At 44.4% G+C, this 27,591-nt stretch overlaps 2 protein-coding genes across 6 annotated transcripts in view; one reads left to right on the top strand and one right to left on the bottom strand.

Annotated features, from left to right (window-relative positions):
• The first annotated feature begins 3,813 nt into the window (after positions 1–3,813).
• Positions 3,814–13,112, top strand: TRAFD1 (TRAF-type zinc finger domain containing 1). The gene is made up of 12 exons (XM_032199220.1): positions 3,814–3,833; positions 4,093–4,156; positions 5,201–5,336; positions 5,410–5,463; positions 6,462–6,876; positions 8,199–8,462; positions 9,280–9,350; positions 9,548–9,763; positions 10,719–10,851; positions 11,147–11,456; positions 11,844–11,916; positions 12,276–13,112. The coding sequence occupies exons 2-12, from the start codon at positions 4,107–4,109 to the stop codon at positions 12,318–12,320; spliced, it is 1,767 nt and encodes a 588-aa protein (XP_032055111.1). The 5' UTR covers positions 3,814–3,833; positions 4,093–4,106; the 3' UTR covers positions 12,321–13,112.
• Positions 13,113–13,602: 490 nt separating this feature from the next.
• Positions 13,603–27,591, bottom strand: part of HECTD4 (HECT domain E3 ubiquitin protein ligase 4) — a 69,961-nt gene continuing 55,972 nt past the window's right edge. For all 5 annotated transcript variants that reach the window (XM_032198863.1, XM_032198865.1, XM_032198864.1 and 2 more), the window contains exons 62-76: positions 26,420–26,627; positions 25,898–26,121; positions 25,657–25,808; positions 25,355–25,461; positions 24,904–25,027; positions 23,948–24,138; positions 23,019–23,165; positions 22,052–22,171; positions 21,759–21,914; positions 20,828–20,931; positions 20,292–20,513; positions 19,705–19,871; positions 19,033–19,228; positions 18,009–18,231; positions 13,603–17,546 (exon numbers count right to left, since the gene is read on the bottom strand). In XM_032198863.1, the coding sequence (XP_032054754.1) occupies positions 17,410–17,546; positions 18,009–18,231; positions 19,033–19,228; positions 19,705–19,871; positions 20,292–20,513; positions 20,828–20,931; positions 21,759–21,914; positions 22,052–22,171; positions 23,019–23,165; positions 23,948–24,138; positions 24,904–25,027; positions 25,355–25,461; positions 25,657–25,808; positions 25,898–26,121; positions 26,420–26,627 (2,478 nt within the window). In that variant the 3' untranslated portion in view covers positions 13,603–17,409. The remainder of the gene's footprint in view (positions 17,547–18,008; positions 18,232–19,032; positions 19,229–19,704; positions 19,872–20,291; positions 20,514–20,827; positions 20,932–21,758; positions 21,915–22,051; positions 22,172–23,018; positions 23,166–23,947; positions 24,139–24,903; positions 25,028–25,354; positions 25,462–25,656; positions 25,809–25,897; positions 26,122–26,419; positions 26,628–27,591) is intronic.

Here is a 27,591-nt window from a genome sequence, read left to right as displayed (position 1 = left end):
GAGCGCAGAACCGCACTGCGCAGCCGCGCCGGGGGCGGGGGGAAGGGGCCGGGCCGGGCCCTGAGGGCTCCCCTCACGCAGCGCCGCCACACGGGGAGGGGGGTCCCGAGCTTCTGGGGGTGCCCCGAGCTTCTGGGGGTGTCTTGTGCTTCTCTTCCTTTCCATCCCCTTCCATTTTGTTCACTTCTTTCCAGTCAGCAGCCCTAGGTCCGTGTAGGGGGCTCCGTCGGAGCGCCCTGGTGTGCCCCCCTGTAGCCGCCCGTGCCCCGCTGCCTATGGGTTTGGCCCCGCTTTGGGGTTTTTTTTCGGTCGCGAAATTGCCGCCTTGTGTGGTTTTGGGGGCTCTCGGGTGTGGAGGTGGGGATGACGAGCCCGCCTGGTAAGGTGTGTGAAAATTCAGCTCAACTGCACCGAACTGAGAGCCTCTATAGGAGCGGGGGGTCAGGCTTAGAGTTTGTTTAGTTCACTTTATTTAGTTCATTTTATTTACTTCATTTTATTTAGTTCGTTTTATTTAGTTCATTTTATTTAGTTCATGTGCCCTGACTGGTCCAGCTGCACTCAGCAGTGCTTGCTGTGCGCTCCCTGCACACCTCACGGCTTCACGCTGCTCCCTGCCAGGCCAAACGCTGCTGGATAAGCTGAGAACAAGCAGCACGTGTGGCCTTTGTGAGCTGTGCTCGGCCACGCTGTGCACAGACCGTAGCACGCGTCTTGGCAAGAAGTCAGCAATTCATAAGATAGCAGGCATACTTTGCCTTTAGTAGGAACCTATGGGAATAATTTAATGCTGTATTGCAGGATGTGTCTAACTAGAGCTTGAAGAGGAGTGATAGATACTGACTGGACCTCAGAAACCTGTAAAACATTGTGTAAGTTGAGTTATAATTTGGCTTTATAACTTAAACTCTCCGTGGTATTTCCATCTGATTGACTGTATTAGTCATTACTCATCTTCTATCTGCCTGCATCTTGAATGTGGTAAAGACAAAGCACGTGTTCTTTCACTTAGGGAGAAAGGAGTGTAAAGATGGATGTCATCCTCTAGGTAATCTTTTTTTCCCTTACCTATTACAAGTTTGACTGACAGCTGAGAACAAATACTGAATTAGATAAACTCTCTGTGCTCATTAGGTAGTATTTGTGGATGCAAAAAAAAAAAAAGATGGTTAGCTCTCTGTGAGCACCCATTTCTTGATGGACACAGTGACAGTGTATACAAGTGGAACTATTGTCAGGAGTTGTTGTTCTGTTCAATTTAATGTTCAATCCTTAGTTTCTTGGGAAACTCATTTTGTAATTTTTACTTGATATAATTATCATTTCTCTGAAAAATTATATAGTGACTATTTGCTTCTTTTTCGTTCTTTTGTAGAAACTGTGCCTGTAGATTGCAAAACTCGCTTTTGCAGAGACCTTTTCCAGCACAGATCACCAACTCCCTTTCTTCCTGCTGTTACTCACAGAAACTCAGCTCCATTCTTTTCTGAGCTCAGGCTTGTGTTTGCTTTAGGTTTTAGAAGAGGCAAAGTGAGGCATTACTCAGGGAGCAATGCCTGATCCTGGCTGGGTTATTAACGTGATTAACTTGCATCTGCTTGTCAGTGCTGAAATCTGTGCCATCCGCAGCTGCGTGCTGCACCCTGCCAGCATGTCCCATGTCCCTGAACAAAGAGCCTGAGGGGCTGCGCTCTCCTGATGGCCCCTGCCAGGTTCTCGGAAGAGCCTGGCACAGACGTGGTTTACCTGCAAGACAGTGCCAAAACTGATGCTTTTTGTTTTTCTTCAAGTTTTAAGGTTTTAAGAACACTGGCACATCTCGAGACCATAGTAAAGGCGTTAGACTTTTTCCTTTGTAAATATGGGAGGTAATTTTTTTGAAACCAGAAACTCAGTTTCACAGAGGAGTCCAACTTTACCACCAAGGGGAACATGATGTGGGAGATTAGGATGCTCTGAGTGTTACCAACATTCTTTCATGGTAAATTTTTATGGAATTAATGGAGAAATTCACCATTTAATGAATAGACTAGTAATAGGAAGTCAAACATTCACAGCCAAGCCATAGGAATGACACTGTGAGAAATTCATCCACTCTGGGGAATTTTGGTGGAGTCCCTGATGTGGAGTTGCTTAGTTCAATGCATTTTTCAGAAAACTGATGTTTTACTTGGGGAAGGAAAAACAATACACAGAAATCTTCACAAGCCAGTTCCTTTATTTCAAGGGCTTATAATGCCTCAGTGACCTTTTGTTCTCAAGATAGTGCCTCTTCAGATGAGGGCTGCAAGCAGGAGCAAGGAAGTTTGTCAGTGGTTGCAGTTGTTTCGAGAAGTTGGATTCCTTTTAGATGATTACACAATTAGCAGCACTTGCTAGCAAGCATTTTTAAGTTAAAGCTGGGTTTGACCAGAGGTTGTTTCACTTCCCTATTGAAGACAAGTCTTGCAGGGGATTAACTTGTGCTGGCGGGGTGGCTCCCATGGTGCTTTCCCCCAGGCACCCATCCACAAGATCCTTTCCTGGCCTCCCAAAACCTTGTGCCCGCAAAGTTCAGCGGCGTGCGTACCCTGCAGACATCGCACCTTGTGTGCTGTGTGGGAGAGGGATTTTCCTCGAGAACTTCATGTGGAAAAAAACCCTTCTAGATGCCTTCTAACAAAATGCGGAACTTCAACGCCCAGATGTGTGAGGTGTTCGCGTGGTCTGCTCATCTCTTCCTTGTGCCTTGAGACAGAGGCATTGGTTTGCTTCAGGATGTGCTTTGAAAACACTCTCTTGATACATCTTAAATGCAGTTAGCTTCTCTCCTGAGGTATAGATTCTCTCCCAAGCCCAGTACAGGAGGGAATAGAATCAAAAACTGAGAAAATACATTGTTATGGTTTATTGGCACCTAAAAAGGCATCAAAGTGAAAAATCGGGGCTTCAAAGTAATGAAGGTTATGAATTTTATAGCGTAGCCTTTTTCAAAATTGTCACTGCACCCTTTTAAGTGCTGTGCTGTATTCTGCTCTGTAGCCTGTTACATGGTCATGCTTGGTTACCTGCAATCTTCTTGAAGTTTAACGTGAAGACCTGTCAAGGAGTTTGATTTCTTTTGCTCAGCGTTTGATCCTGGAATTCAGAATATGCCGCGGTGCTGCGTTTAGGTGAGGTACCGCCGGCCGCTTTACAGCCCTTTGGCCCATCGGGGACAGGGAACGGGTCTGTTTTTATGCACTTTTACTGAAGAATGAGGCATTTGGTCTGGAGAGGCGCCAGGCCAGGCTGCAGGAACAGCTTGGCAGCAGATCTGAGACGTGAGAGGAGCCAGGGTTTGGTTCAGGAAGGCAAAAACCTCTGGAAGCAGTGACCTGTGCCGCACCGCTGAGGCGGCTGGGGAGCCGTGGTGGGGCTGGCTTAGGTACAGGAGCGAGCTGGTTTTGGAAGGGGCACGTGTGTAAACATGTATTTTGTTTATACATGTGTTTAAATGTTTATATATATGTTTAAATGTTTATATTTATTTATGTATTTATACACAGAGCCGGATTGCTTGAGGCGCGAGGCCTGCGGGCCGTGAGGCGATGCCCCCCCCAACCCCAAATCGCCTCAGGCGGGGGGCGGGGCCAAACTTCAAATCCCCACCGGGGGGGCGGAGCCCTCAGCCCGGTGACGTCTGCGCCAGCCAATCGGCACCCAGGGCCGTTCGAGCGGTGACCGGCACCCGCTTGGACCAATCAGCTGGCGGCGGGGGCTTGCCACCGACCAATGGGGAGGCGGGAGGCGGGCGCGGCGGGGCCGGTCGGAAGCGCGAGACCGGGCCCGGCGGCGGCTGACGGAGGAGCCGGGTGAGGGGCGGGGGGCGCCGGGCCCTGAGGGGGGGAGGGCCGGGGTCTCGCCCCTTGCTGAGGGCGAGGAGCCCTCGGGGGCCGCTGAGGCGTTTTGGGGAGCGGGCACGGAGCCCCCAGAACCGGGCGGGCTCGGGGTTGGCGGCTGTGGGGGGCTACGGGGGATGTGGGGGGCACCGGGGCCTGACCGGGGCCTGAGGGGAGCGGGCGGCGGTCGTTTGGGGGCCGCTGGGTGCCGCTGACCCGACCTCTCCTTCAGCTCTCGCCCCCAAAATGGCCACGGCTGCGGTGCCGGAGGGGGAAACCCGGCTGTGCGGCAACTGGTAAGAAACGGAACCGAACGAAACCGGGCGGCGGGGAGCCGGGAGGCGGCGGTCAGGCTGGGAGAGGGGCCGGGGTGGTTCCTCTGTGCAGGCGCAGAGCGGTTTGCACAACCGTTACTCACCCTCCTGACGCACCTGGGCAGAAGCGGAGGCGTTGGGATAAAAAGGGAGGCTTGGCTGGCAGTGAGGAGGGTGGGAAGTACACGGCGTGAAGGTTTCCTCGCAGTTGTGTGGCTCAAAAGCAAAGATGTAAAAAAAAAAAAATAAAAATAAAAAAAATCAGTAGGTGCATGTGAAGTGTCAGTTGTTTTCCTTTGATAAGTTATCACCCCTCAGAAGCTCCAGCGTTGGTAAACATTTATTGATAACGGTGTCATTGCAGAAGTTGCATCTTAAATACCAGCAACTAAACATCATGTGTTTTCTTTTTTTCTGAAGAGGACATTGGAATCTAAACAGTTTTTTGCAGTGTCCATCTGGTTTGGTTGCCAGAAGTTACGTGCAGTGTAGGTGCCGCTGCTGGACTTTGTTGTTTGTCAGGCTGTTTGCTTCTGGGGGCCTGGCAGGGGAGAAAAGTGATCAGATGTAGCATTTTGTCCTTGTGGCAGGGGAAGGTACAAAGCAGTAGGCTGTACAGGTAAAGATCCAGCACAACAGAATCAGTTACTAAATTTTTCCAGTGTTGGACTTATTGCCGAGCTATGAGAAGCTGTGCCTTTCTTTTAGGAAGAAACTTTTATTTTCTCCAATTTAACTCAAACCTGGTGATAACTTCTGTATGCTGTAAAATTTATCTTTCACATAAAGAAACTAATCCACCATGAATCTTCATGCTTAATTTGTGACCTTTGTATGTTAAATACATTCATATCCTGACTACACAGGAACGTAGAAGCCTGGTGGGCTCATTGTTTTTTAGTTGCTTGGTTCTATAAACTACAAAATCCTATAAAGAAACAAACGTATGAAAGCTTTTTGAAAAAAAAGCTTAAAATTGTTGTCAGTATGTTTTCTGAAACCTAACCTCTGTGATTCTTCTTGTAGCAAAAAGGATATTCCTGTTCCCAATTTCACCATTCATGAAATCCACTGTAGCAGAAACCTCGAAGTGTGTCGCTACTGCAATGAGTCGATCCCCAAGTCTGAAATGAAGAACCACATCGAGTCGGAACACGTGCAGGTGATGAGCACAGTTCTCCCCTAAAGTTGCTGATTCCTGTGGCAGTTAATGTGATGAGATCTGTTTATTGCAGGTTACCTGCAAGTGTGGCATGAAGGTAGAAAAAAGCCTCTTGGAGGATCATGAGGTTGGTGCACTTTATAATTATGTACACTTGGAAGATATTCTGGTATTTCCAAGCACTGATTCCTGAGTCTTTCTGTCAGCAAAGACCTGGATTCCAACCCGTGATTTATGCAGCACTTTTATTTAACCATGCTTTCTAAATTCACACACTTTGGAAGAATGTGTTGGGAAATGGCTCAAGCCTTCACATCAAAGTGGTGTATTTGTTCTTGTTGGTGATTAAGATGAAAAATGAGGTGTAATACTTCAGAAGTACAGGCTGCAGCTAACTCATTTTTTTCATTCCATTAACGTTATGCATTTCTGTCTCTGTTGCTGTCATTGTGTGTTTTACTACATTGTTGTGTCCAAACAGACTTTTAAAAAAAACTTGCAAAATGAACTAAAACAGGACACAGTGGTATTTTCGAGTTATTGAATCCAGTTCTCTGCTGCCATAGTCAATCTTGCTATATATTTTGGTATTTTACCTTCCTTTGGGCTCATTTAAAGAGAATTTTGGAAGTGCCCTGCAGGTCTGCTTATTGGTGAGGAATAAAATGACTTTATTTGAAGATATGTCCAGTCCAGAGGACTGGAAGTAGTTCATCCTGCAAGTTCGTGTGCAGTAAATGTGCTGTAAATCTGCTCCCCAATATAACAATAACACAAACTAACACAGCTGTACTCAATGAAACGTGGCTGGTGCTGGTTATAAATACCACATCTAACTCTAGCTTCAAAAAGCACTGTGTGAATTTGCTGTTCAAGCATTACAAACGTAGACAATATTCTGAATATTTGGAGTTCTTCAGCTGGCATCTTTATGAGCACACAGGTTATACAACGTGCTGTTCTTTTATTTCTCACATAGTATCTTATTTCAGGCTGCTCTTCGGTGTAGCTTTGTATCTGGCTAAAGAAACAATAGGCAGCTCAGCTCTCCAGCAAACTGAGAACCTCCCCCAGCTCTGCCTCAGTTTTCCATGCATGAAGAATAATCTCTCTTTCTTTTTTTAGGCATCAGCGTGCCCCTTGCGTCCTGCGGTCTGCCAGCATTGTGACATCCAGCTTCCTTTCAATAAGCTTCAGGATCATGAAAGTTACTGTGGAGCTAGGACTGAGATATGTAGTGGGTGTGGTCTTAACATAATGGTAAAAGACCTGAAAGAGCACCCTCGAGTCTGTGGGAAAGAGGTGAAACAAGCCAGAGTAAGCAGAACAGTGCCTCGCTTTGAGGACGAGGATGCAGATGCGCACTTGCGTGCCCTTCGAGACATTAGAAACCAGCTGAGATCAGATAACTACCCCGGGCCCTTGTGGAGAATGCCCAGGGTGCTAGAAAGGCAGATTTATAGCAGCTGTGTAGGAGACAAAGCAATTAAGGACATTAGGAGAAGAAATGTTTCAGCAGTACAAAGAAGTCAAAGTCAAGGTAAGGTGTAGATGGGAGTAATCATTTGCTTTTAATTTGACAGCTGACCCAAGTGAAAGGCTTTGTAACTGATTTATGAGAAAATACTCAGTAGTGAAAACTGTGGAGGCAATGTGACTGCTACTATTTTACTGTGGAACAGAACTGCAAATGTATAAGCCTCCTAGTCAGAGGAGTGCTGAGATACCCAGTGCGAAAGCCCAATCTGCTGCCTCTTCTATCGTCTCAGAGAGTGTGTAGCTTAAAAGTGAAATTGGATTTGTTTGCTCACTGCAAATTCTGTCAATTTTTATTTAGCAGCTGCCTCTTCTTCAGTTAAGTAGAAGGGGAGGTAAGATCTGCGTGCGGGTTCACACACCTAGTGCGCAGCGTCTCTGCAATAACAGCCTGCCTGGACGTAGCTGAGACTGGTAGAAATGCCTCTGCTCGCTCCTAAGCCTCTAATCTCCTAGCTCCACGTGCCGAGGGGCCTGTCACGTTTCAGACATGCCCTTTCCATGAGCTCTCAGCTAAAAGTGTGCTCTGCTTTGTGGTGTGGGCCGCTCGGAGGGTTTAACACTGCAGAACACTAAATTACAGTCTGCTGTAGGAGACTGCCTGGCTTGTAGAAATAACTTCTGGGCTTAGTTCATGGAGCTAAAGGCGTGGAGAGCTGTAACTTGTCAACTTGTGTTGAATCCCAAGCTGTGCTCACAGTTAGGATTTGTATGCATGTTGTAAGCTTTGGGTAGAATTCTGGTGTAATCAGGACAAGTGAAATGCCAGTGATGCTGGAAATACGGCAGCGTAGGGGGGAGCTGAGCCTTTCTTTGGACACCATCAGCTCCGTCTTGGTTGCTGTTCTGAACAGCGCTGTTTTCAGCATAACTTTACTACCAGGAAACGTTTTGGGGATTTTTCTTTTGTACATGTGTAATCCCCCCTGCTGTCAGGTGTAGTACTCCAAGGAGTTAGTTTCCCCACCAGTATCTTGAAGAAAAGGCCCGGACCGCAGTGTTACAACTGAGGGTAGGTTACAGAGCTTTCCTCCGTGATTTTGTTTAGCTCCCATCACACTTAGGCTCAGGCCTTACCTGAGCTTTTGGTGTAAGACAAACAGCTTTTTTCCCTCTTTTATATGCTTGTTACAAACAGAAATAGGATGACTGCTTTCCTCCCTCCTCCCAGTCAATATGAGGAGTGTCCTTCTAGGTTTTGAAGCACTGAACTCCTTGAGTGTCCAGGTGTGAAACACTCTTGGTTGAACTAGTGTGACGTACTTAAGTGAGCTGCTTGTTGCAGGCTTAACGTTCTCTAAAATTTATGATATTTATATTTTGAAGAGCATGAACTGGAGCAGTGGGAGAGAAATAAAAACACTAACTCACTCTATGGAGAGCGGAACGCCAATTTAGACTACATGCTGGCCCTTAGCCTGCAAAGTGAGAATCCTCACAACGATGCTGCAGCAGAAATTGACAGTGACTTCTGGGAACACTACTACACCAAAGAGTCTGTGCCATCTGCCTGCCCTGATGAAACAGACAACTCAAATATCTTTTCTTGTGACTCTTTATTGTCTCTTAGCACTTCAAACCACGTAAAAAGTAAGTATAAATGCTGTTTGTTTTCTCTTAAAGTTTGAGGGAGGAGAGAAAGAGAGTTCTTGGGTTCAGAGTGCTAAAGATTGTCTATTGATGTCTTTAAAACATCAAAATGAGCCTTTGAGACTCCCTCTAAATCATTTTTAGATATCTAATGCATAGGAGATTAGATACTCCATGAAGACCATATTCTAGACTTTTTTTTAATTTTTTCTTCCTCAAAAATAGTAATACCTCTTAGAAAGAAGCTAAAGACAGCAAGGGAAGAAGAAATAAAAGCTATAATGGATCTTTGATCTTGATATGTTCATAAAAAAATTCTTTTTAAATCAGAACAGTTTGGAACAGCAAAGGGAAAGGTGGTGATGCTATTCCAGGGATGCAGCAGTGCCTTCAGTTCCAAATGAAGCGCTTGCGTACCCAACTTGATGTTGTTCTCGGGGGATTTTTAGAAACAAAGTGGTGAGAGATTTATAGCAATTGTAGCTGACAGGGAAGGGAGACCCGGGTGAGCCCTAAAGTGCCAGCTTATTTTGAAAGGAAAAACAGTGCAAAAGGGTTTACCTGAGGTGGTAATATGCTCGTGTGTCAAACCATTTAATACATTTCTGACCCCAAAAGATTGTTCTGACTCTGGGTGATGTGAAACTTGCTCGTGAAATTCAGCAAGTGGGACTAGAGTAACTTCTTCCTCAGCAGTTGCTCTGGCTGCTGTCCTGTGGCACAACAGAGATCTGTCGCTTAGGAATTCTGAAGCTGAGTTGGTCCGATTGCAGCTGACTTTTTTGTGGTAGAGGATATAACTGTCCTTACTTTGCAGGTGATGAGATCATGTTGCCGTGTGAGTTTTGTGAGGAGCTCTACCCTGCTGAAGATCTGATTCTTCATCAGGTGTAGTACTTCTCTTTGTGCTGTATCCAGGGGCTTGCAGTTGAGCCTTTTTTCTGTCACCGTGACTGAACAAGGGCGCAGTGTTCACTCGGTGATACTGTCAGAAGCCTAGCAATTGTATCTTTGCATAGCATGATTTTTAAAACCCACATATGCTAAACGTGGTAGCTAACTTTTTTGTTTTAATTGCCTAACAGACAGGTTGTAACCCAGCAAGTGCCTTTGCCTCGTTCAGTAAAAGAAGCTCCTCTCCAAACCCACGGAAATACGATGGGCTGCAAGACCTTGGTTCCAGAAGCTGTAGGTCTGTTTATTCACCCCAGCACCAAGCTGTCCAGGCAGAAGCAAACATTATCATTCCCTGTGAGTTCTGTGGCATCCAACTAGAAGAGGAAATCCTCTTCCATCATCAGGTAACAGACAGACCTCGATCTGTTCTGCTGCATGTAGTTGTTCAAGAAGTATTCCAAGTGCTGTGCCTTTGGGGGTGGGACATTTCAGGAATCAGCATAACTGTCCCCTGTATCGGGTCTTCCTGAAGCCTCTTGGTTCTGTCTGAACTGTTGCGGTATGCTGGGGCTCTTACTGAAAAAAGAACAATCACTTTGAAAGCTCATATGGAAACTGAAAAAAATACTGTGCAATTTCAGGGCCTAAATGTTTGAGCTGTGTGTGAAAGTTAGGCTGAAACCAGGATGTGTGAATCAAAACTAAGGGGGGAGAGGTGTGCAAGCCTATACCCTGGGTAGGTAAGAGAGGAAGGAGACAACACAGACTGCAAATGTGGGAAGTAGAGAAATGCCTTGGAGGGTAAAAGGTAAAGAGAGAGTACAGGTAAAAGCATGAATGTATCTGAAGCTGGGCCTGAGAGAGAAGTGGTGCCTTTATGAAGTGATGGATGCTGCAGGTTGCTTTTTAGGGTATTCTGCTTCTTCCATACGTTGCTGCCTCTTCTACTACAGAAAGCACACCAGCTCTTGGTACTGCTGGAACTGCTGCTGCTTTTTAAGAACGATGGACAGGTGCCAAGTAGGCCGCTTGGTGCTTTAGTGCTTATTCAGAACACCCCGTAACAGACCGTATGGTCACCGGGTGGTTGGCAGCGAGGCCCCGCACTGCAGGGTGGTTCTGTTCAGCAGGGCTGCCTGATGCTGCCAGGCCCAATTTTCCTTAGGTCCTGTGGTAGTGAGCAACTTCTCCTAAGCTCTGTGATACCCACACGTTCTCTCACACAACAAGCCAGTGTATGCCTCTTCCTAAAAACAAACCCCTAAAAACCTTAGTGCTTTTGGAGGGTGATGCTTTGTGATGTTTTTACGAGAATAAATTTGAAGGAGCTGTCATTTAAATCCCTGTGGTTTGCCCTAGGATCAATGTGACTTGCGCCCAGCCACAGCCAGCCCAGCTGGCAGCTTCCCAACGCAGCAGTCGGCGTCTCCTCAAGACAACAGGGAGAGAAGAGAATCGCCAGAGCTGGTTCGGAGGCGAATCAGGCATCAAGGTGTGGGCAACACACAGATTTTTATGCACAGTGCTTTCCTTTACGCTTCCAGGAGCACTGTTTGTGTTCCAAGCTGAGTAGATGTTATCTTTTTCTGTCTCCAAAGTGTTGAAGTCTTCAGTCACCTCCCATTGCTCTAGTTTTATGCGGAAGGATTAAATCTCTGAAACTCGGTATCCTTACAGCTCTCAGTTACAGAGCCCTGTGCTGTTGGACTAGAAGTTAGGTCTAGTTCTGCTATCTGAATAGATTTTGCATTTACTGTTCCTGAATTGCTCCCTTGGTGTCCTTTCAGGAGATGTTTCTCCTCGGTGCATAGAAGGCTTCAGGCAGCAGAGGCTCAGTTACCCTGCGCGAGGGCCAAGGTCGCTGAGCAACGCGGCAAACGCGAGGAACGCACCACTGAGCTCGTCGGGAACAGTGAGAGCCGGTGAGGCTCTGAGCACGAGGGGGAAGCCGAGGAAGGTGGCCGGGAACGAGGGGAGGCAGAAGAGCAGAGGTGCAGGCGAACCTGGTGGGACAGCGCCACGCGTGAGACCGAGCCCCAGCTTCCATGCAGAAGCCTTCACGTCCGGCTTCTCGGGTACTTCTCCAACCCGGCGCAGGTAACGCCTTCGCTTGCTGAGGTCCTGAAAACTGCTTCAAGCAGCTGCCATAAATACAATTTTTTTTTGTGATGCCTTCACGGCTCAATGCCTACTTCCTTTGCTGCTTAATCCTGCTTGCTTTAGAAGTAGCCTGAATCACCTGTGGTTTTTCTTACATTTTGTTAGTTTTTTCCTGCAGTGCATGTGCATCGCTGAGGTTCCTAAAGGCAACGCAATAGAGGGCTTGGGTCATCTGCTACAGAAATAACTGTTAAGATTCAGGAGAATGAAGGGCTTTTCCCTAGAGCTGCTAGACTCCCTGGTGGGGAGAGACTGTGCTTATTTGGCAGTGAGAGCACAAGTTTGCCTGCTTTGTCTGAAAGTGTCCCTGTTCTTCCTCTGCAGCTTCAGAAATGAAGGAGGGAGGAATCTGGGGCTGTCGGATGTGCCAGGCGGCTTGAGGAGCAGGAACGTCAAGGTAAGGGCGAGTGGTGCTCTGCTCTGTGCTCTCCATGCTTCTGTTTCAGAGTACCTCAGCAGCCAGCTCTTCAGTTTTTCAGCATTCAAATGTGTTAATGAGCAAAGTGTGCTGTTGCTTAATGTGCTGTTGATTTGCTGGGCTCATCCTGTTGAGCAGGACTGGTTAGGAAGAGAGGATGTTTGCTGGTGGTTATCCCTCATGTTGGTGCTGAGGGGAGCCATCCACCTGCCTTGTGCTGCAGAGATCGTGTCAGGCTGATGAGCTACTCGCAGTCCTTTCTGCTTCAGTGAGGTTTTATTCCATTGCTTTTTATCCAGTACTCTTTGAAAATAGCATTTTTTTCACCTCTCCTTTAGGCAAAACCCCAGAGCCCTGAATTTGGTTACCTGGAGGACAAGTGACCTACCACGTATGAAAACCATGCCTAGCACTCTACGCACTCTTACTATGCACTATAGTACTTATTTATCTGAGCGCAAGTAATTGCTGTATTGCCATGTCATCGAAGACTTTATATGAATTTAAATTTTTATGGGCAGTGATCATTTTGTATGTATTTTTAATTTGTGAGAGTATACTACAGGTTTTTACTTCTGTGACCTACACTAAGCAACATCCCAAGCTGCGTATTTGCTAACGGGCTCCTGCCTAGAGCCCCCCATCGTCCGTGTTTCCATGGGGCTTTTTGCAACACCCTCTGAAGGAGAGTTTCTTCGCCCTTTCTGTAAGCATGCTCCCTGCCCTTCGTGTGCTACTTACTCTGCAGCCAGCAGCGCTGGATGGAGAAAACCACAGCGAGCTCCCAGCCAGGACGTGGTAGGGGACAAGGGGGGCTTAGGGCTGGGAGCCCCTCACCCAAAAGGCGTGGGGTTGGTGCACGGGAGCACACTGGGTGCTGCACAGGGGCTGGTCTCTGTAACGCAGCCTGGGCTCAGGGATCCAACAGTGGAGTTTGGTTTGCTCTGCTCTCAGGGGCAGTGGGGGCGTTGCTGAGCCTGCTCCTGCTCCTCAGGCTTGGTGCTGGGTCCTTGTGGTGGGGGCTGTGCCCTTGCTGTGTGTCCTGGATGTGGCTGGGGGAACCCTGAGTTCTGTGGTGGTTGAGCTCTGATCCCAGGCTGGCGTAGTGAAATGCTTTTTAATGCTGTATTGGTCAGTGCTTTTTAAACTCCTTGTAATAAAATTTATCTAATGAGACCCTGAAACGTTGTGCAGTGAAATCTCTTGCACGAAGCGCTGTTGCACTGCAGAAGGGCGTGCAAATGCTCTGTGAGAGTAAGTTTCATCACTGCAGGCTTAATGACAACCTATTCAGAATCATGCTGAGCAGGCTTTATTTATTTGTGTTCCATTACTACCTGCACCAGGTCTTTGTCAATGTGCTCTGTGAGCGCTGTTAGCATCCCCTGTGCTTTGGCACAGCGTAAGGGAATTAGTAACGCACAGGCTGGAGCAGGCAGAGCTTAGATAATGACTGTGGGCTGCAGCCTAAGGCTATTACCTGGGTACAGCAGCTGGGGATTAGCAGGGCTCGTTAGCCAGTCACTCTTCTAGGGCAAGGCTGGCATTAGAGGCCTTGCTGTGTGCTGAGGGCTGGGGCTCTGCTGCCAGCGGTGTCACATCAGCTGCAGCAGCGTGGAACAAGACTGAGAGGATCCTGGTTCTAAAATAAAGACATCTTACGGATGCTTCCACCAAAATGTAAGTGTTTATTTATACAAGAAAAGCAGAATAAATGTATTAAAAAACAGGTGGTAACCAACCTTGCAATGGCAGTTCCGGGGAAAACTGGCAAGATAAAGGAACCTACGCTGGCTCTGCTATTTTAGGAGAAGGTAGCAGGATGGCTTGGTTCAGGTACTGTTAGTATGAAAAACTACTGAGCTGACACCATGGCTTAGGTTGCATTATTTCTCATGCCTAAGAAATAGTGCACTTTCTCCATTAAGAGAAGTGTTAACAATCATTTTACTTGCTTTTCCTTTTGTACAAAATATTTACATTCCTCTTGCAAGTAAATATAAATTACAGTGTATTTACCCATAAAAGCAGGTGGGCTGCAATTTCATTTCTTGTAGTTCTAATCTGCATCAGTACAGCTTCATCACGGGATGATTTCTTATTATTTCCAGCCCCAAATAAGGACACAATACATCTAAAGGGATGTTAAGAATCTCCTTTATGCAGTGTACACTGTATGGCCAAGAGCACTTAACAGGTTAATGCTGTGTACGGTACCGAGATGGACACACACCAAGCTAGAACTAATACCCAGCTTCAGAGTTTTTCCATTGTTGAGTATAATTTTACATTCTGAGTATATATAAAAAGTCACAAACCAATCTTTGTTTTGACAAACAAGCCTATTACAGACAATGTCAAGTTCATTTAAAGCACAAGTAATGATGATTAGAAAAGCTTTTAATTAAAAGGCCATTTGTGCTACAGTCCAAACCCCTGCAGCACTTCCTTCCTAGTAACGAAAAAAAATAAACAAAACCCATCAACCACTACAACTTATCCTCTTACTGGGATCATAGTATTCTTCAGGACAAAAAAAAGTCAATGAAGGTTATTTATTAGTGTGATAATTTTCCTGTATAAGGAGCTTAATTTACACAGCAAAGTGTAAACAGCATTGACTAAGTTTGTTATTTGTAATCATAAATAATTAATTGTAATAAATACTTATCAAGTAATTTTACAGCACACTCTTCAGGGCCAAGATGCAGATATGTTTCTCTCAAATGTGCCCTCTGGAAGGAGAAGCCAGACATAAGCAGCAGTTATCTTACAGCTGTAATCATAGCCTTGGAACCATTGGCATACCGAGTTCTCAAACCCCTGCGCGTGAGGTATTTGACTGCACTGCAAGTCCCCCCAAAGGATTAAGGGCTCGAAAAGAGATTTAATTGAAAACCAACACCACAATTGCACTTCCATCACTAGAAAGAAACTCCAACCACCTCACTGCCAGCAGCACCAGTTCTGCCATGAAATGCAGTTGACGCTCTTTCCTTTTCCTTACAGCACCTGTTTGAGAATGCACATCCAAGATGGGAAAAAATGGCCCCAAGCCCTTTCTTCTGCTCAGTTTTCCCCTTTGTCATTGTAAATGTTACCTGTGTTGCACTTACTCTGAATGATTTCTCAGCTACATATATGCTTCTACCAGGAAATGGACAAGATTCAAGAGTAAATATTCTTCCTACATGTATCTGTTCCTGTGAAAGGGAGGGACATACGCAATAGAAGGGTAACAGCTTTCCTAAGCACAGGATTTGGAGACTCTGTATGCCAACAACTATCTCTACAACTGTTGCACACACTTCTTTCCATTCACTCACAGAAGAACAAGAATATACACACTTGTTTAGGCTTTTCTCTCGCACTCACATTTTATCTTCCAAGTACCACACACTCATAATTCCCAATATTCACAATAATATACAATAAATACAGGTTTTTCAATTCCCATGACCACCGACAAGCCAAATTAGCGTATGCTGTCGTCTAAAGAGACAAAATACCAACCTTGACGTACAGTTACACGCACACCATCATAAACCTCTCGTGTGGCTGATGTGCACCAAACACATCAGAAGAAAAATAAATAACTCGTGGCTCAGTACTGGCACTTAACTTACATATAGTATCAAGCCAAGGAGCACAGCAGTAGTTTCAGTATGCTTTCTTCAGTTCTTTAGCACGCAGGCAATTCTCACTCGTGTCTGGCTCTACGAGATTAACAAAGCAACGCCTGACTTTTAAATGCTCCCACTACCGTGCGACGCTTCTACAGGAGCAAAGGAAGACGCACACGTTGATGTGCTGTTTGAAACAACTGCAGAACATACTTTGAAACAAGAAAGTTAAACTTGGAGAACTGCTCTCTCTCCATAGTCTTCCATTATCTTTCCATACAAAATAGAAGCTTTATCTTCAACCAAATAACCTTCTGCCTTCCCCTCACCTCACTCTCCTTTTAGGTGTCACTTTTCTAGGATAATTTACTCTTAGATCAAAAGATCAATCATTTTTGAGTACAAATACAAGTTACAGGTGTTTTACTCAGCACTTGTCAGGCCGCCCCTGCAGCACGGTGCCCAGTTCTGGTCCCCACAATCCACAAAGATGAGGACAGACTGGAGAGGGTCCAAAGGAGGGCCACAATGATCCAAGTGCTGGAGAACCTGCCCTGGGAGGAAAGCCTGAGGGTGTTAAGTCTGTTCACCCTGGAGAAGATTCCAGTGGGACCTCAGCACAGCGCTCCAGTACTTAAAAGGGTGGCTGCAAAGAGAACGGGAGGCTCTCCCCTCCCAGGGAGCCACATGGAAAAGAGACAGGGCAACAGGTACAAGCTGCACTGGGAAAGGTTTCATCTTGGTATAAAAAAGAAGGATTTTAGAGTGAGAACAATCAATCCCTGCAACAGCCTCCCCAGGGGTGGTGGTGGAACCCCCATCAGTGGAGGTCTGCAAGATGCGGCTGGACTGGGTGTTGGACGGGCTCATCCAGGCTCCCTTTGCCCAGGAACGGCTGGACCTGGAGATCTTCCCAGGTGCCTTCCGACCTGGGCTGTCCTCTAACTCTACAGCTCTGTGATTATTTTGAAAGCTCATTTGGAAACGGGGTGAAGTCACAGATCGTAAGCTTGAACTGTGGTATCTTACACCATACAGAGAGAAGCCATTTTGTTTCTGCTAATATTTTAATTACAATAAAGAAATTATTTTAGTACTAAGCAAAGCAGACATTTAAGAACACCTAGGGCAAGAACCCCACTGAATTACGGCCCCTTTCACTGTTCTCTCAGTTATAAACTTTCCTAATCACAAGCGTCCAGCTGAAAGCCCACGTTCATTGTGGCAGCTCCCCGTGTGCTTGCTTATAATTAAAAAGTTACAAGAAAATGGTGGAAACAAGCATGCAGTTTGGCAGCCTTTCCTGCTCTAAAACTCAAGCAAGTGCTGGAAGCCCTGCACATTCTCTGACTGCAGAAAGGAAAGGGACTGTGCTCAGCTCCGGCAGGCACCCAGCGGTGATTCCCTCCCCTGGTTCCTTCCCCTTTGTACTCAGAAATGTTTCGAGGGAGAGCGATCCATGAGCCTTTACCCCTGAGTTCTCCCAAACTCAGAACGTCCTCACTTTTGTTGTGTTGGCATGGGTAATACCATTCTAAATTACAAAATTAGAAATGTACATGTTTAAAGGTTTTTCAAAATTAAATTATACACAAACTGGTCTTTACTAAACTATCCTACAAATATTCCACAAACAAGGCAGCAAAATAACCAGTCCACCACAAAATCTACAAATACAAAATGTAAGTCTTCCAGTAATTATTGTAACGGGAACAAAAGTTCAGAAAATAAATTAACCTCCAGCTTGTCACACAGTGTTACAGGAGGTATTTTTAAGTGAATTGAAGGGTTCCAACATTAGCAGTTATGAAACAATCCAGAGTCACCTCTAGGCGTTCCCTTTGTCCTCTCAGCCGCTGAGTGGGTCCTCCCGGTAGTGGATGGCGTATCGCAGCTTCTCCAGCATTATGTCCAGCGAGGAGTACTGAGGAAGTTTGATCATAAACATGCACGTCTCGACACGGATGTACCGCGAGTCTGGAGAGCCTGCAGGGAAAGCAGCACCAGCTGGTTGAATACATCCTCTGCTTTTCACCTCATTCTCCAGAAGCATCCTTCCCCACCCCATGCTTCTTAAGAACAAATATCAAAAGAATACAATTCTCCATAATTCTCTGAATCCTAAATGGTGCAGTCCCTTTTGCCCAGTTTTAAGGCCAATTTCTGTTAGTTCCATTGTTTAAAAAGCATGCAAGACAAATACAGAAAATCTAACCGTCTCCAGAAGGCACTGTGTTAAGTAGTTAAAATTTAATATTTATTTTTACAGAATTACATGGTTTAAAAACAGGTTTTCTTTTCTTATTTGTAGCCATAACTACCTGCCTGTTTTTAATTTTTTTTTGTTGTACATTAAATCCATGTTTAAATTAAAAAGGGGGTACTGAAGACTAGGACCATGATGTGAGCAGAACTGATTTTCTGTGCCTTCAGAGACAGCAAACACACCTGCAGCTCCGTCGGGGGGTGCAATTTTCATGGGGTAAGGCGGGACGTGGGCAGTGTCGGGACCTCCATCCTTGCAAGGACACGTGAAGGGGATTCGTTCCTGGTTACAGGCAAACTTTATGAACTTGCAGAGTTCCTCCTGGGTGAACATCTCCAACGCACTCCAGAAAAACTCGATGTGCTGATCAGTTTCCATCAGCCCCACCTGGTACATGGTGTGTGCCTAAAACAGAAAAAAGACAAAATATCCACTGCTGCTTTCTTCTCCCTTGGTAGATCTTCCTCACTTAGACTAAGAGGATAAAAGGTGATGGTAACTGCACCTCCCTCCCTAAAGTTGTCTGCCTTTTCAAAATAATTAAGAAATCCAACCACAGCAGACCATTAATATACACAGTTTTGTATCTTGTCCGCCCATCAGCTTTTGTTACAGGCTCATCCTAGTCTGTCTGCGCTGCAGTGCTGGTGGAATACATTGCTTTTTTGTTTAATATGCAGGACTGGTGCAGTTCATCACTGCTGCTTAAGGAAAACAAAACAATACTGATGCTCTTTGATAAGAATATTCTACACAAAAGATTTTTTTGAAATGGCATAGTTCTTATAGTATTGAAATAAAAGTATTTAGAACCAGAAATTGTCTGTTGAACATTAATTTTAGATTTCCAGAGGTTAACTGCTATTTGAAATAGGGGCAGCAGCTCTTTCAGCCCTTAAATTCAATGACAAATATTAAGTAAAGCTTGATAAAACAGAGATGGAATTAAGATTTGATACATACGAAAAAAAAATAAATTAATTATTCCTCTCTGGAACAAGCCCTGCTGCTGTTATTCCCTGAAACCTGTGAAATCTTAAAAACTTCTTTGGGGACAGAGGGATGTCCAAGTACAGGGCAGTGTGCCATACACACCACCACAGTGTAACAAGCAGAAGGTTCTTCTCTGACACCTTCCATGGGGAAAGATCCTCCTCTGCTTGTCAGTCGGGCAGGTTTTGCCAAAGAAGCTGCAGTTCTTCATACCTTGAGAAACTCCAGGTTGATGTATGGAAGCCCACACGTCCTCAGCTCCATCTCAAGGGGGGTCAGCGTAGTCAGAAGCTGCAGGGGAATGATAGAGCCAAGCCCCGCACGCACTGCAGTCATGCACTCTGGAGTCTGCAGCTCACGCATCCTCAAGCTCCTGATTGCAGTTGCATAAACATCCTTGTTCTCCCACCTGCAAGGGCAGAGATTCAAGACAAGAAAGGAGAGTGCTTAGGAACCCACCTGCGCTATCCCTGAACTGTTACTTACAGGAGGGTTTTATGGGGAGGTTGGTTTTGAATAATTGACTCTGAGCATTTAGCTATTTACATTCTGATGCCTCCCAATTCAAGTCCACTTCAGCTTTCTCCTCTCTCACACTCACGTCACCCATTTCTCACAAGCCCTGTAACTGTGGGTGTTTACTTAAGCCGCAGGCAGTCGATAAGCACTGCTCCTCAGCCATCTATTTCTTACAGAACAAAAACAACAAGTAATGCCAGAGATCCCAAGTTCCTGCCAACAAACATGAAGTGTTCCCAGCTTGTTGTAGCCTTCAGCTGGTTACAAAAGCTTCTTGGGAGAGCTTGGCTCTGGGAAAATTATTCCAGAGATGCTTCTCTTGCACGTAACCCACTGCAACATCCTGCCAAGGAAGCTGTTACTCACCCCACTGGAACGTGCCTGCCTCTGGGACAAAGCTCCACTTCTTCCCCTGTCATGGTCAGGTAGGTGAATTTGCAGCATGGCTTATTAGGGCAGTCAGGGCTCTCTGTCGCTAGATGCTGAGAAGCAATTTCTGCACACAGAGCTTCCAGTTCAGTCTCATCATTTATCTACCACAAAAGACAGGAACAGTACCCGATGACCAACATGTCACAGCATCTCGTCCCTGTGACTCAGGTGAGGTATCAGCACGGTGTATGAGGTGCATTGATTATATTGCCTGGAGACATCACCGACACCAACAGGCAGCAATTGCTTTGGTTCGTTACTGCCTGGTTTAGTAGTGTGGAGTGTCAGTAAACGTTTCAGAAGTCTGCTGAATAGTCCTGCTGAACTTGGCAGATTGATTTGGAAAAGCTGCTCATCAGGATGTAAAATCCTGCACACAAAATAAGCTGAAACACTTTGTGACCCTGCTCAAGTGACTGCGAGCAGCAAAGTTGACCATTACCAGTCAGTAAATGTAGCTGTTGGTGGAACAGTGTGCTTATGGGGGAAGCCCTGAAGAAAAGAGAAAAAAAATTGCTTACATTTTCAAATTTTTTTACATAGTTGTAGGTGAGGATGTCAGCTTCCTGGAGATCAACATCAGGATCCAGTGGCTCTCCTACCAGGGTCTTCCAGAACGAGGGCAGGAGGTCAAGTGGCAGGGGAACATCTGCTCGAATTGCAATACCCAAAAGCTGCCCAAAGAAGTGAAATAGCTGCTCCTCTGCATAGGTTATAGGGCTCGGCGTCAAAATGTACTTCCCCTTTAGGAAAAAATAAAAATAAAAATAAAAAATGAGTAAAACTAACATTTAAAAATTGATGCATACCCTGCAGGTCCACAAATTAATGTGATTGTGAAAATAGTGGTTTGAACAAGACAAATACCACCAAATTGTCTAAGAGAGGATTTGCTCAGTTGGAAGGGACCTTAAAGGTCACCTAACCCCAACCCCCTGCCATGGGCAGGGGTGCCACCGACTAGATCAGGATGGCCAAGACCCCATTCAACCTGGCATTGAACGCATGCATTCATGGAAGGAAAGGTAACTTCATTTCTTGCACTGAGACACCACACCTTGTTCTTATTTACTGCGGAGCTTGGGCACAGCAGGAGAAGGGAGAGCGAGGAGCTCTGTAACTCTTTACAAACTTGCCAAAGGAAGTGACGGAAAGATCCACCTGCAAGAGAGAGAGGCAAAATAATGAAGTGCTCTCTTAGCCTTGTTACCATTGTCATTTAATTCAGAATTTGCTGTTCTCCTTGAAATCATGTTTCAAGCTTTAGATTACATGCTTAACCTCTCTGACTGCACACGCTTAAACAATGGTGGCGTAGATGCCAGCCCTGCCAGCCTATTATTCATACTCAAGTTCACATTTTAATAGTTTAATTACATGCAAAGATATTCATTGAATTGCCTCCTGCTGAATCCTGAAATAATGCTTTGTCTTCCAGCACTTTGTGTGTAAGACTAGCACGAACACTTGTTACACCAGTTGGCCTGCAAATGGAATTCATAACTCGATTAGAAGATGATGGGTGCTATCTTCATAACAACAGGGTCCTGCAGGCAGCACATTTCCACAGCTAAAAGCAGCGAGGCAACGTATTAGAAGTCACTGTAAATACTAAGCTGTGGAAGCAGCATTTATCTCTTCAGAGATATTGTCAGTAACAACCATGGATCTTCAAAAGAAAATTACCCTTGAGAGAAGGCATTAGGCGGCCCTTTGTTCAGTAATAGGTACAAAAGTTCACAAAAAGTTAGCTAAGTTGTATGCTCACACAATTCCCTGTTTTATTAGAAGATGTAAATAAACCGGCTTGCTTAATTACTGAAAGATTATATTTTTTTCCATCTGCAGGGCTACAAACACCACAAAGGTAACGCTGCTCCTTAAAGGTAACAAGCCACATTCTGGTGGAAACTTGGGTTCCACTTGGAGTAAATTCTCACAACTGTTGCCAGTGTCACCCACGCGTGAACTCTTTAATCCTGACTTACTTGTTCCATGAACCTCCTCCCCTGTGAACCGAATGTTGAAGGCGTACGTAGGGTCTCCACCACTGGCAAGTTTAACACAGAGCTGCGAGGATGGCACGCAGGCTAGCTGCCTTGCTGCCTGGCAGAAATAGGAGTTTTCTGAAGAACGGATCTCCCCTGTTGAAAAACAAAGGAAGATAAAATCCCCATACTCGGTATTTTGCAGTAACAACATATCTGAGCTTTGTTAAGACAGATCTGACATGTTACAATGGATTAAAATGACTTTTGAAGAGGATAAATGTTTCCCTTACCTCCGACTATCTCCAGGGGATCCAGGGTGATTTCTGGGGCCGCATGATCTGCAGTTCTTTGGACAGTGGCATTTAGCACTCTGTTCATTACAGTTACTTTTGTGTCATAAAAGATTAAACCTAAATAAAGAAATGCATATTTCAATTATTTCAATTGTAATCTACCCTTCTACAATCTTGCTTTCTGAAAATCTTCAGTAACCAATGATCTCCATTCGGTAACTAAGAAATGGCTAATACACATTTTCAAATTTATTTGAAAGCATTTGCTACTGATGCTTACTAGAAGAAGTGCACTGGATTAGGACACTGATGAACACAATTCTACTGTTATAGAAATAGATCCTAGCAACTCCACCAGAAATTCTGTTAATCAGAAACACTGCCAAATAGCTTTCAGAAATCAGAGATGTTTTGACAGTAATGCTGGAGGAAAGAAAACAAGATAAAAAGTAGTGCTGTCACATTGCCTTTATGGAGAGCCCAGATTTATGGGGGAAAGAACTCTGATGAACACTCCTCAGTTCTCCATACCAGGTTCCCAAGCGTTTTTCTTTTTTTTAGCTGGGCCAAAACAAAAGCCTTTGCATGCTGACACATCTGGTGAATTCTGTATCTTCTCCTTTTTCAGATTAATACAAATTATAGAAAGTTCTTGCAAGAATCACCCCCCCCGACACCACCTCCTGCCTTTAAAATAGGAAACCAATATAAAAACCTAAAAAGTGCCTTTGGGTTAATGCCATTTTGGACATGCACAAGTGACAGCTTATCTTGCTAAGAATACGGCCAATAAGCCAGCATTAGTGCAGTGAAATCACCACCTTGCGTTCCCTTTCCCCTCCATACCATCATTTCTGTCACACATTTATATGCATTAAAGTTTTTTTGCAAAATACACTAAGCAGTTCACCATGGTACATAGCACAGCCTTTCAGGCAACAGCCTTTCTCCCCAAGAAACTGACCTTTGGCCTCTTGCAGCAACGCAGCAATACTGTTACTGTACATCTCGGTCTGCCGAAGCTCCACCAGCGGTAGGAAGAACGTCTCTAATGTTGTATTGAGAGACTGCAGCAATGCAAACCGCAGGCGTAGACTTTCAACAGGAACATCTGAAGTGGGAAAGATTCAGTCAGAGATAAAGATGTTCCCTACCTGCTGTAACGTCCATCCTCCCAGTGGATTCAGTCCAGGAGCCACAGGAGCTTCCTTCGAAAGCAGCCCCTCCTGACCCCTGCACATCAAAAGGGCTGACAGCACAAGAACAGCAGTGAACCACGACTTCCCTTCCTGGATGTTAAACTCCTGGGTATCTGAGTCCACTATCTTTCATCATCATCAAATTTCCATTCATGTGGAAAAGCTCTTAAAAGTAACTTCATGCTTCGAACAGATTTAGGTGATTAAAGTCTCCCTAGGTCCAGAATTGAAATCCAACCATTCTTTCCTTCTTCTAGCTGAAAGATTGAAGCCTGTTATAGCCTGGAAGGTGTGCCTGGAGAGCACAGAACACTTACAGTGCATTTCCAGAGACCTGGACTCCGTGTTCCCCATAGTACGCATCTCCAAAGGAATGTCCCAGCTGTCTGGGACAAAAGCACCAAAGCGAAAGCACCCTATCATAAGCACCAAAGCAAAAGTCAGTTGTAACCCCGTGTTCAGTCACTTCAAGCTTGGAATCTCTCTCTGCTCAGTAAACAGACCTGAGAAAACTAATCTCATGTGAAACCAGGGAGCCTGGATATCCCTGGGAGCCTCTCTTCAAAAGATTCAGCAGTTCCAGCAGGTGCCTTTCCTGACAAACCCATAAACAGCATAGAAATAAGAACACAAAGCAAGAACACAGAAATAAGAACACTACAAAGCAATTCTAAATGCTATAATCTGCACATACTTAACAGACAGGAAATTCTGGGATCTGCTGCATCAGCTGGATCCAAATAGACTTCATGGGGATGGAGCCGTGCTGGTGTAATCGCAAGGTGGCGACAAAGCCTGTTAATGTACTGAACCAGGGCCACGTCCATCTCCAGAGTCCATTTCCGGGACGCTTTTTGAGCATGTCTTGCATCAATGCAGGCGCACCTGAAACATAAGGGGCATTACACCTGTTGAAATGCAAAGGCAATACTGCTTACTAAGAGCATGTTCAGCACAGTTCCACGTAGGGTGCTCTACTTCTCTCCCTTTTCTTAAGGGGAGCTGTTTGATTACAAGAATTCCAGTTCAAGAACTGATTCCAGTACAACAATTGATTTATCACCAGTACAAGAACTGATTTATCACTATTATTAAATAAGAAAAAAGAAAAGCATATTAAACTCATCTGCTGCACTAACCACTTCATGTTTAGAAGGAGATACAGGGGAAGGGAATGGATGCAGTTAGCTTGTGGACTGACACAGGAAGATAAGGAAGATTTGTTTAAGGGACTTTCTTCCTGTACAATATTAACAAGGAAGTAACAGTTCCCTCTCTGGCATAAATAAATACCCAATAACAGAACAGAAAGTCATTGCAGAAGGAGACCAGAGACTGCTACCAGATCAATCTATAATTCTCATCAGGCCCCTTTATTATGCAATCTGGAAGTAATAAGGGCAGTGTGGCAAATGATTTTTTGTTAGCTTTAGTGTGTACTGCACTTTTACATCACAGTGACTCTCTGAATGGACGTTTTAAGAATCTAACCAACAATTTTCTCTACAGGTCTTGCAGCCATGGATAGAAGTTTGCTTGTTACTAACACAGTGGTTAAAGCTACATGGAATAGGAACACCTGGGATGAATTTGTTTAAAGCAAGCACAATTAATCAGCATCTCATTTACATAATGGTTTCCAAAACTTACCTTTCAAAGTGTAGATCATATCCACAGGACAGAATAGCTCTCCACACACTACGGATATCCTGTTTAGATCGGTCAACGACAAATCTGTGAAATCCATCCAGTGTCAAATACTTCTCCTCAGGAACTGAATGTAGAGATACAACCATCAGAGAGTTAATGACTTCCTATAAAGTCTACACACCACACAGGAAAATGATTGGTGTACAAGACAACTTCCTCCTGGTTTTACCCAGCCCACCATGCCTCACTTCTCGAGTAGTTCTAAACACTGTGCTATTCACAGGTCCAATCTAGCCTGGAATCTAAACTTAAAAAAAAATACTACTAAATTAGCCCAATTTAAAACAATTCACAACAAAGACAAACCAAATCATTACTTTAAGCATGCCAATCCCAAATGTATTTTCTTTTTAAGATATAACAGTGTAGGAAAGTTTTATAGGGCTACTACCTTCCTGTTTCTTTGTGGGGGACTTTTCAGGGTCCTTCTCTTCAGGTTTGCTCTTCTCAGGAGATTTTGGCTTTACAGTAGGTTTCTTCTCACTTAAAGCTGTTCGGCTAAGGGACAAAATTAATATTAGAATTAAAGTTTCCTTATGCCTGTTCAGAAAACCCAAACCATTGCTTGATGTCTTCTATGCTCTCAAAGTCACATTTTCCTCTTACAATCAGTACAAGGAAATACAGAAGAAGGTCAAAAAATCTAGATCCTGAGGAGAAATCAAAAATTGCCAGTAGGCTGAAGACACTAACCTGACACTATTGAGCACAGACTTCTCTTTTGTAGGCGGTTTTGTAACTGGGCGCTTGGTGCTCACAACTTTCACTGGATGCTGCTCTTTGCCCGCCTTGTTGTACTTGCTCTTGTCAAATTTCGGCTTGGGCACACCATATTTCCTTAAAATCTTCCAACACAAGAAAAATGAAAAATTAACCAACACTTTGGAGTTACACACAAAAAAAAAAACACTGAAAAGAGTTTTCAAAGCACTACCTGAGTAAGCTGGTCCTCTAGCACCTTCTTTGGAGGGCGGACATTTGTGAAGAACACATGAAGAAGGTTTCCAGGAGTTTGAGAATTTATCTGCTCTTTACTAAGATAGATGTCAGCAACCTTAATCGGTTTTGTTGGAGTTAGGCTCAGCATTTGCTCAGAATGGACGCAGCTCTTAAATATTTCTGTGAGGACTTCCCGAGCACCTGGGACCAGTTTCTCACCTAATACAAAAATGCAATAGAGTACAAAATACTGTGGCAACTCTTTAGGATTGGGAACACGAGAAGATGTTTTACATTCAGCTAGAATATTACATGACACACCAGCTGCTCTGAGAGAAAAATCAAAGAAAAATTCTACTAGCAGATCTGACCTCTCTGTACTTTAACTCCCCATTTATAATAGAGAATTGAATGCCTTCACCTCTTTTGCCCAATACTGTAATTATTATGAGCAACCACATAGTCTGACCTCTGTATATCATAGCGTGAGATATTTACCTGTATGAAAAGCACATACCTTTTATTGACTTATCATTGAAATAGTCTTCTAGTGCTGGGCTCCCTTGTGTGTCAAATAAACTCTGATTTACTGTAGAAACAGTTAAAATCTCTTCAGTTGACATTTCCATCAGTTCATCTTCACCATCCAGACTTGACAAACCAATGAGGTCACTACTGTTGAACAGACTGGCTCGGATTTTCTCTATTTTAGCTCTTGACCTTATCTGTAAAAAAAAAAATAAAATATCAAAATTAGTTAGTAGGAATTCTGACAGAACAAATTAACTGTCATTTATATTAATTTGGGTCTTAAGCTTTCTCCTCTCTCCATGTAAATAATCACTATTGAATTTCTTATACCCTTCTTCTACATCGATCACTTGATAACAGAATTCAGGACCTACCTAGAAAATATCCCTTCTAAGACCACCCGGCCACTCAGACCATCATGCTGTGATTAATCATGCATAGCTGAAACTGTTCTTCCTTGCTTCTTAGTCTGGAGACCGCCCTCAGAGATATCAGATAAGGAGTTGGAAGTTTCACATAGATAACCTGTTGTTATTTCCAACTCTGCTGGTTTTGCTTTGATTCTCCATTTGGAAAAATATTTATATTAGCACAGACATTGAATTCTCAGCTACACAGAATTGGGAGCAGGAGCAATAATTTCCTTTGATTCTGAGGATAACCACCACACATTGTCAGAGCAGCTACAGACGTGGAGTATGTTTCAACGTGAATATGCTGACAACTTTCCATATGCACTTTATGGTTTATTTCAAATCTGGTGTCTTTACGTCAATTAATTACTTAAAAATAGCAATTGAAGGTTCTCTTTGAATAAGCTGATTTTCTTCTAAAATGGAAACTGATATAATCCCAGACTATGCAAAAATGTCTCTCTCAATTCACAAGCTATAAGAAATGGCAGTGCTTTGGTAAACTGCTGAAAAATCTGCTGCTTGCAGATTAGTTAGTGGAAGAGAAGAGTTCTTGTGCATAGCTGAAAACCTGGAGTGACCTGACATCAATGACAACCACCTACAATGTTTTTAAAAATTAATTTTGAATCACACATCAACAGAATTTATCACCTCTTCTAAAGTAACTTTGTGGAAGAATCTGTAGATGGTTTAAAATATGTGAAAATGTAGTCATTAAAGAACTGCCTTGTGGGTCAAACTT

The sequence above is a fragment of the Aythya fuligula genome, chromosome 17 (genome assembly GCF_009819795.1).
Source record: "Aythya fuligula isolate bAytFul2 chromosome 17, bAytFul2.pri, whole genome shotgun sequence".
NCBI lineage: Eukaryota > Metazoa > Chordata > Aves > Anseriformes > Anatidae > Aythya > Aythya fuligula.
This window is presented reverse-complemented; position numbering and strand designations above follow the sequence as displayed.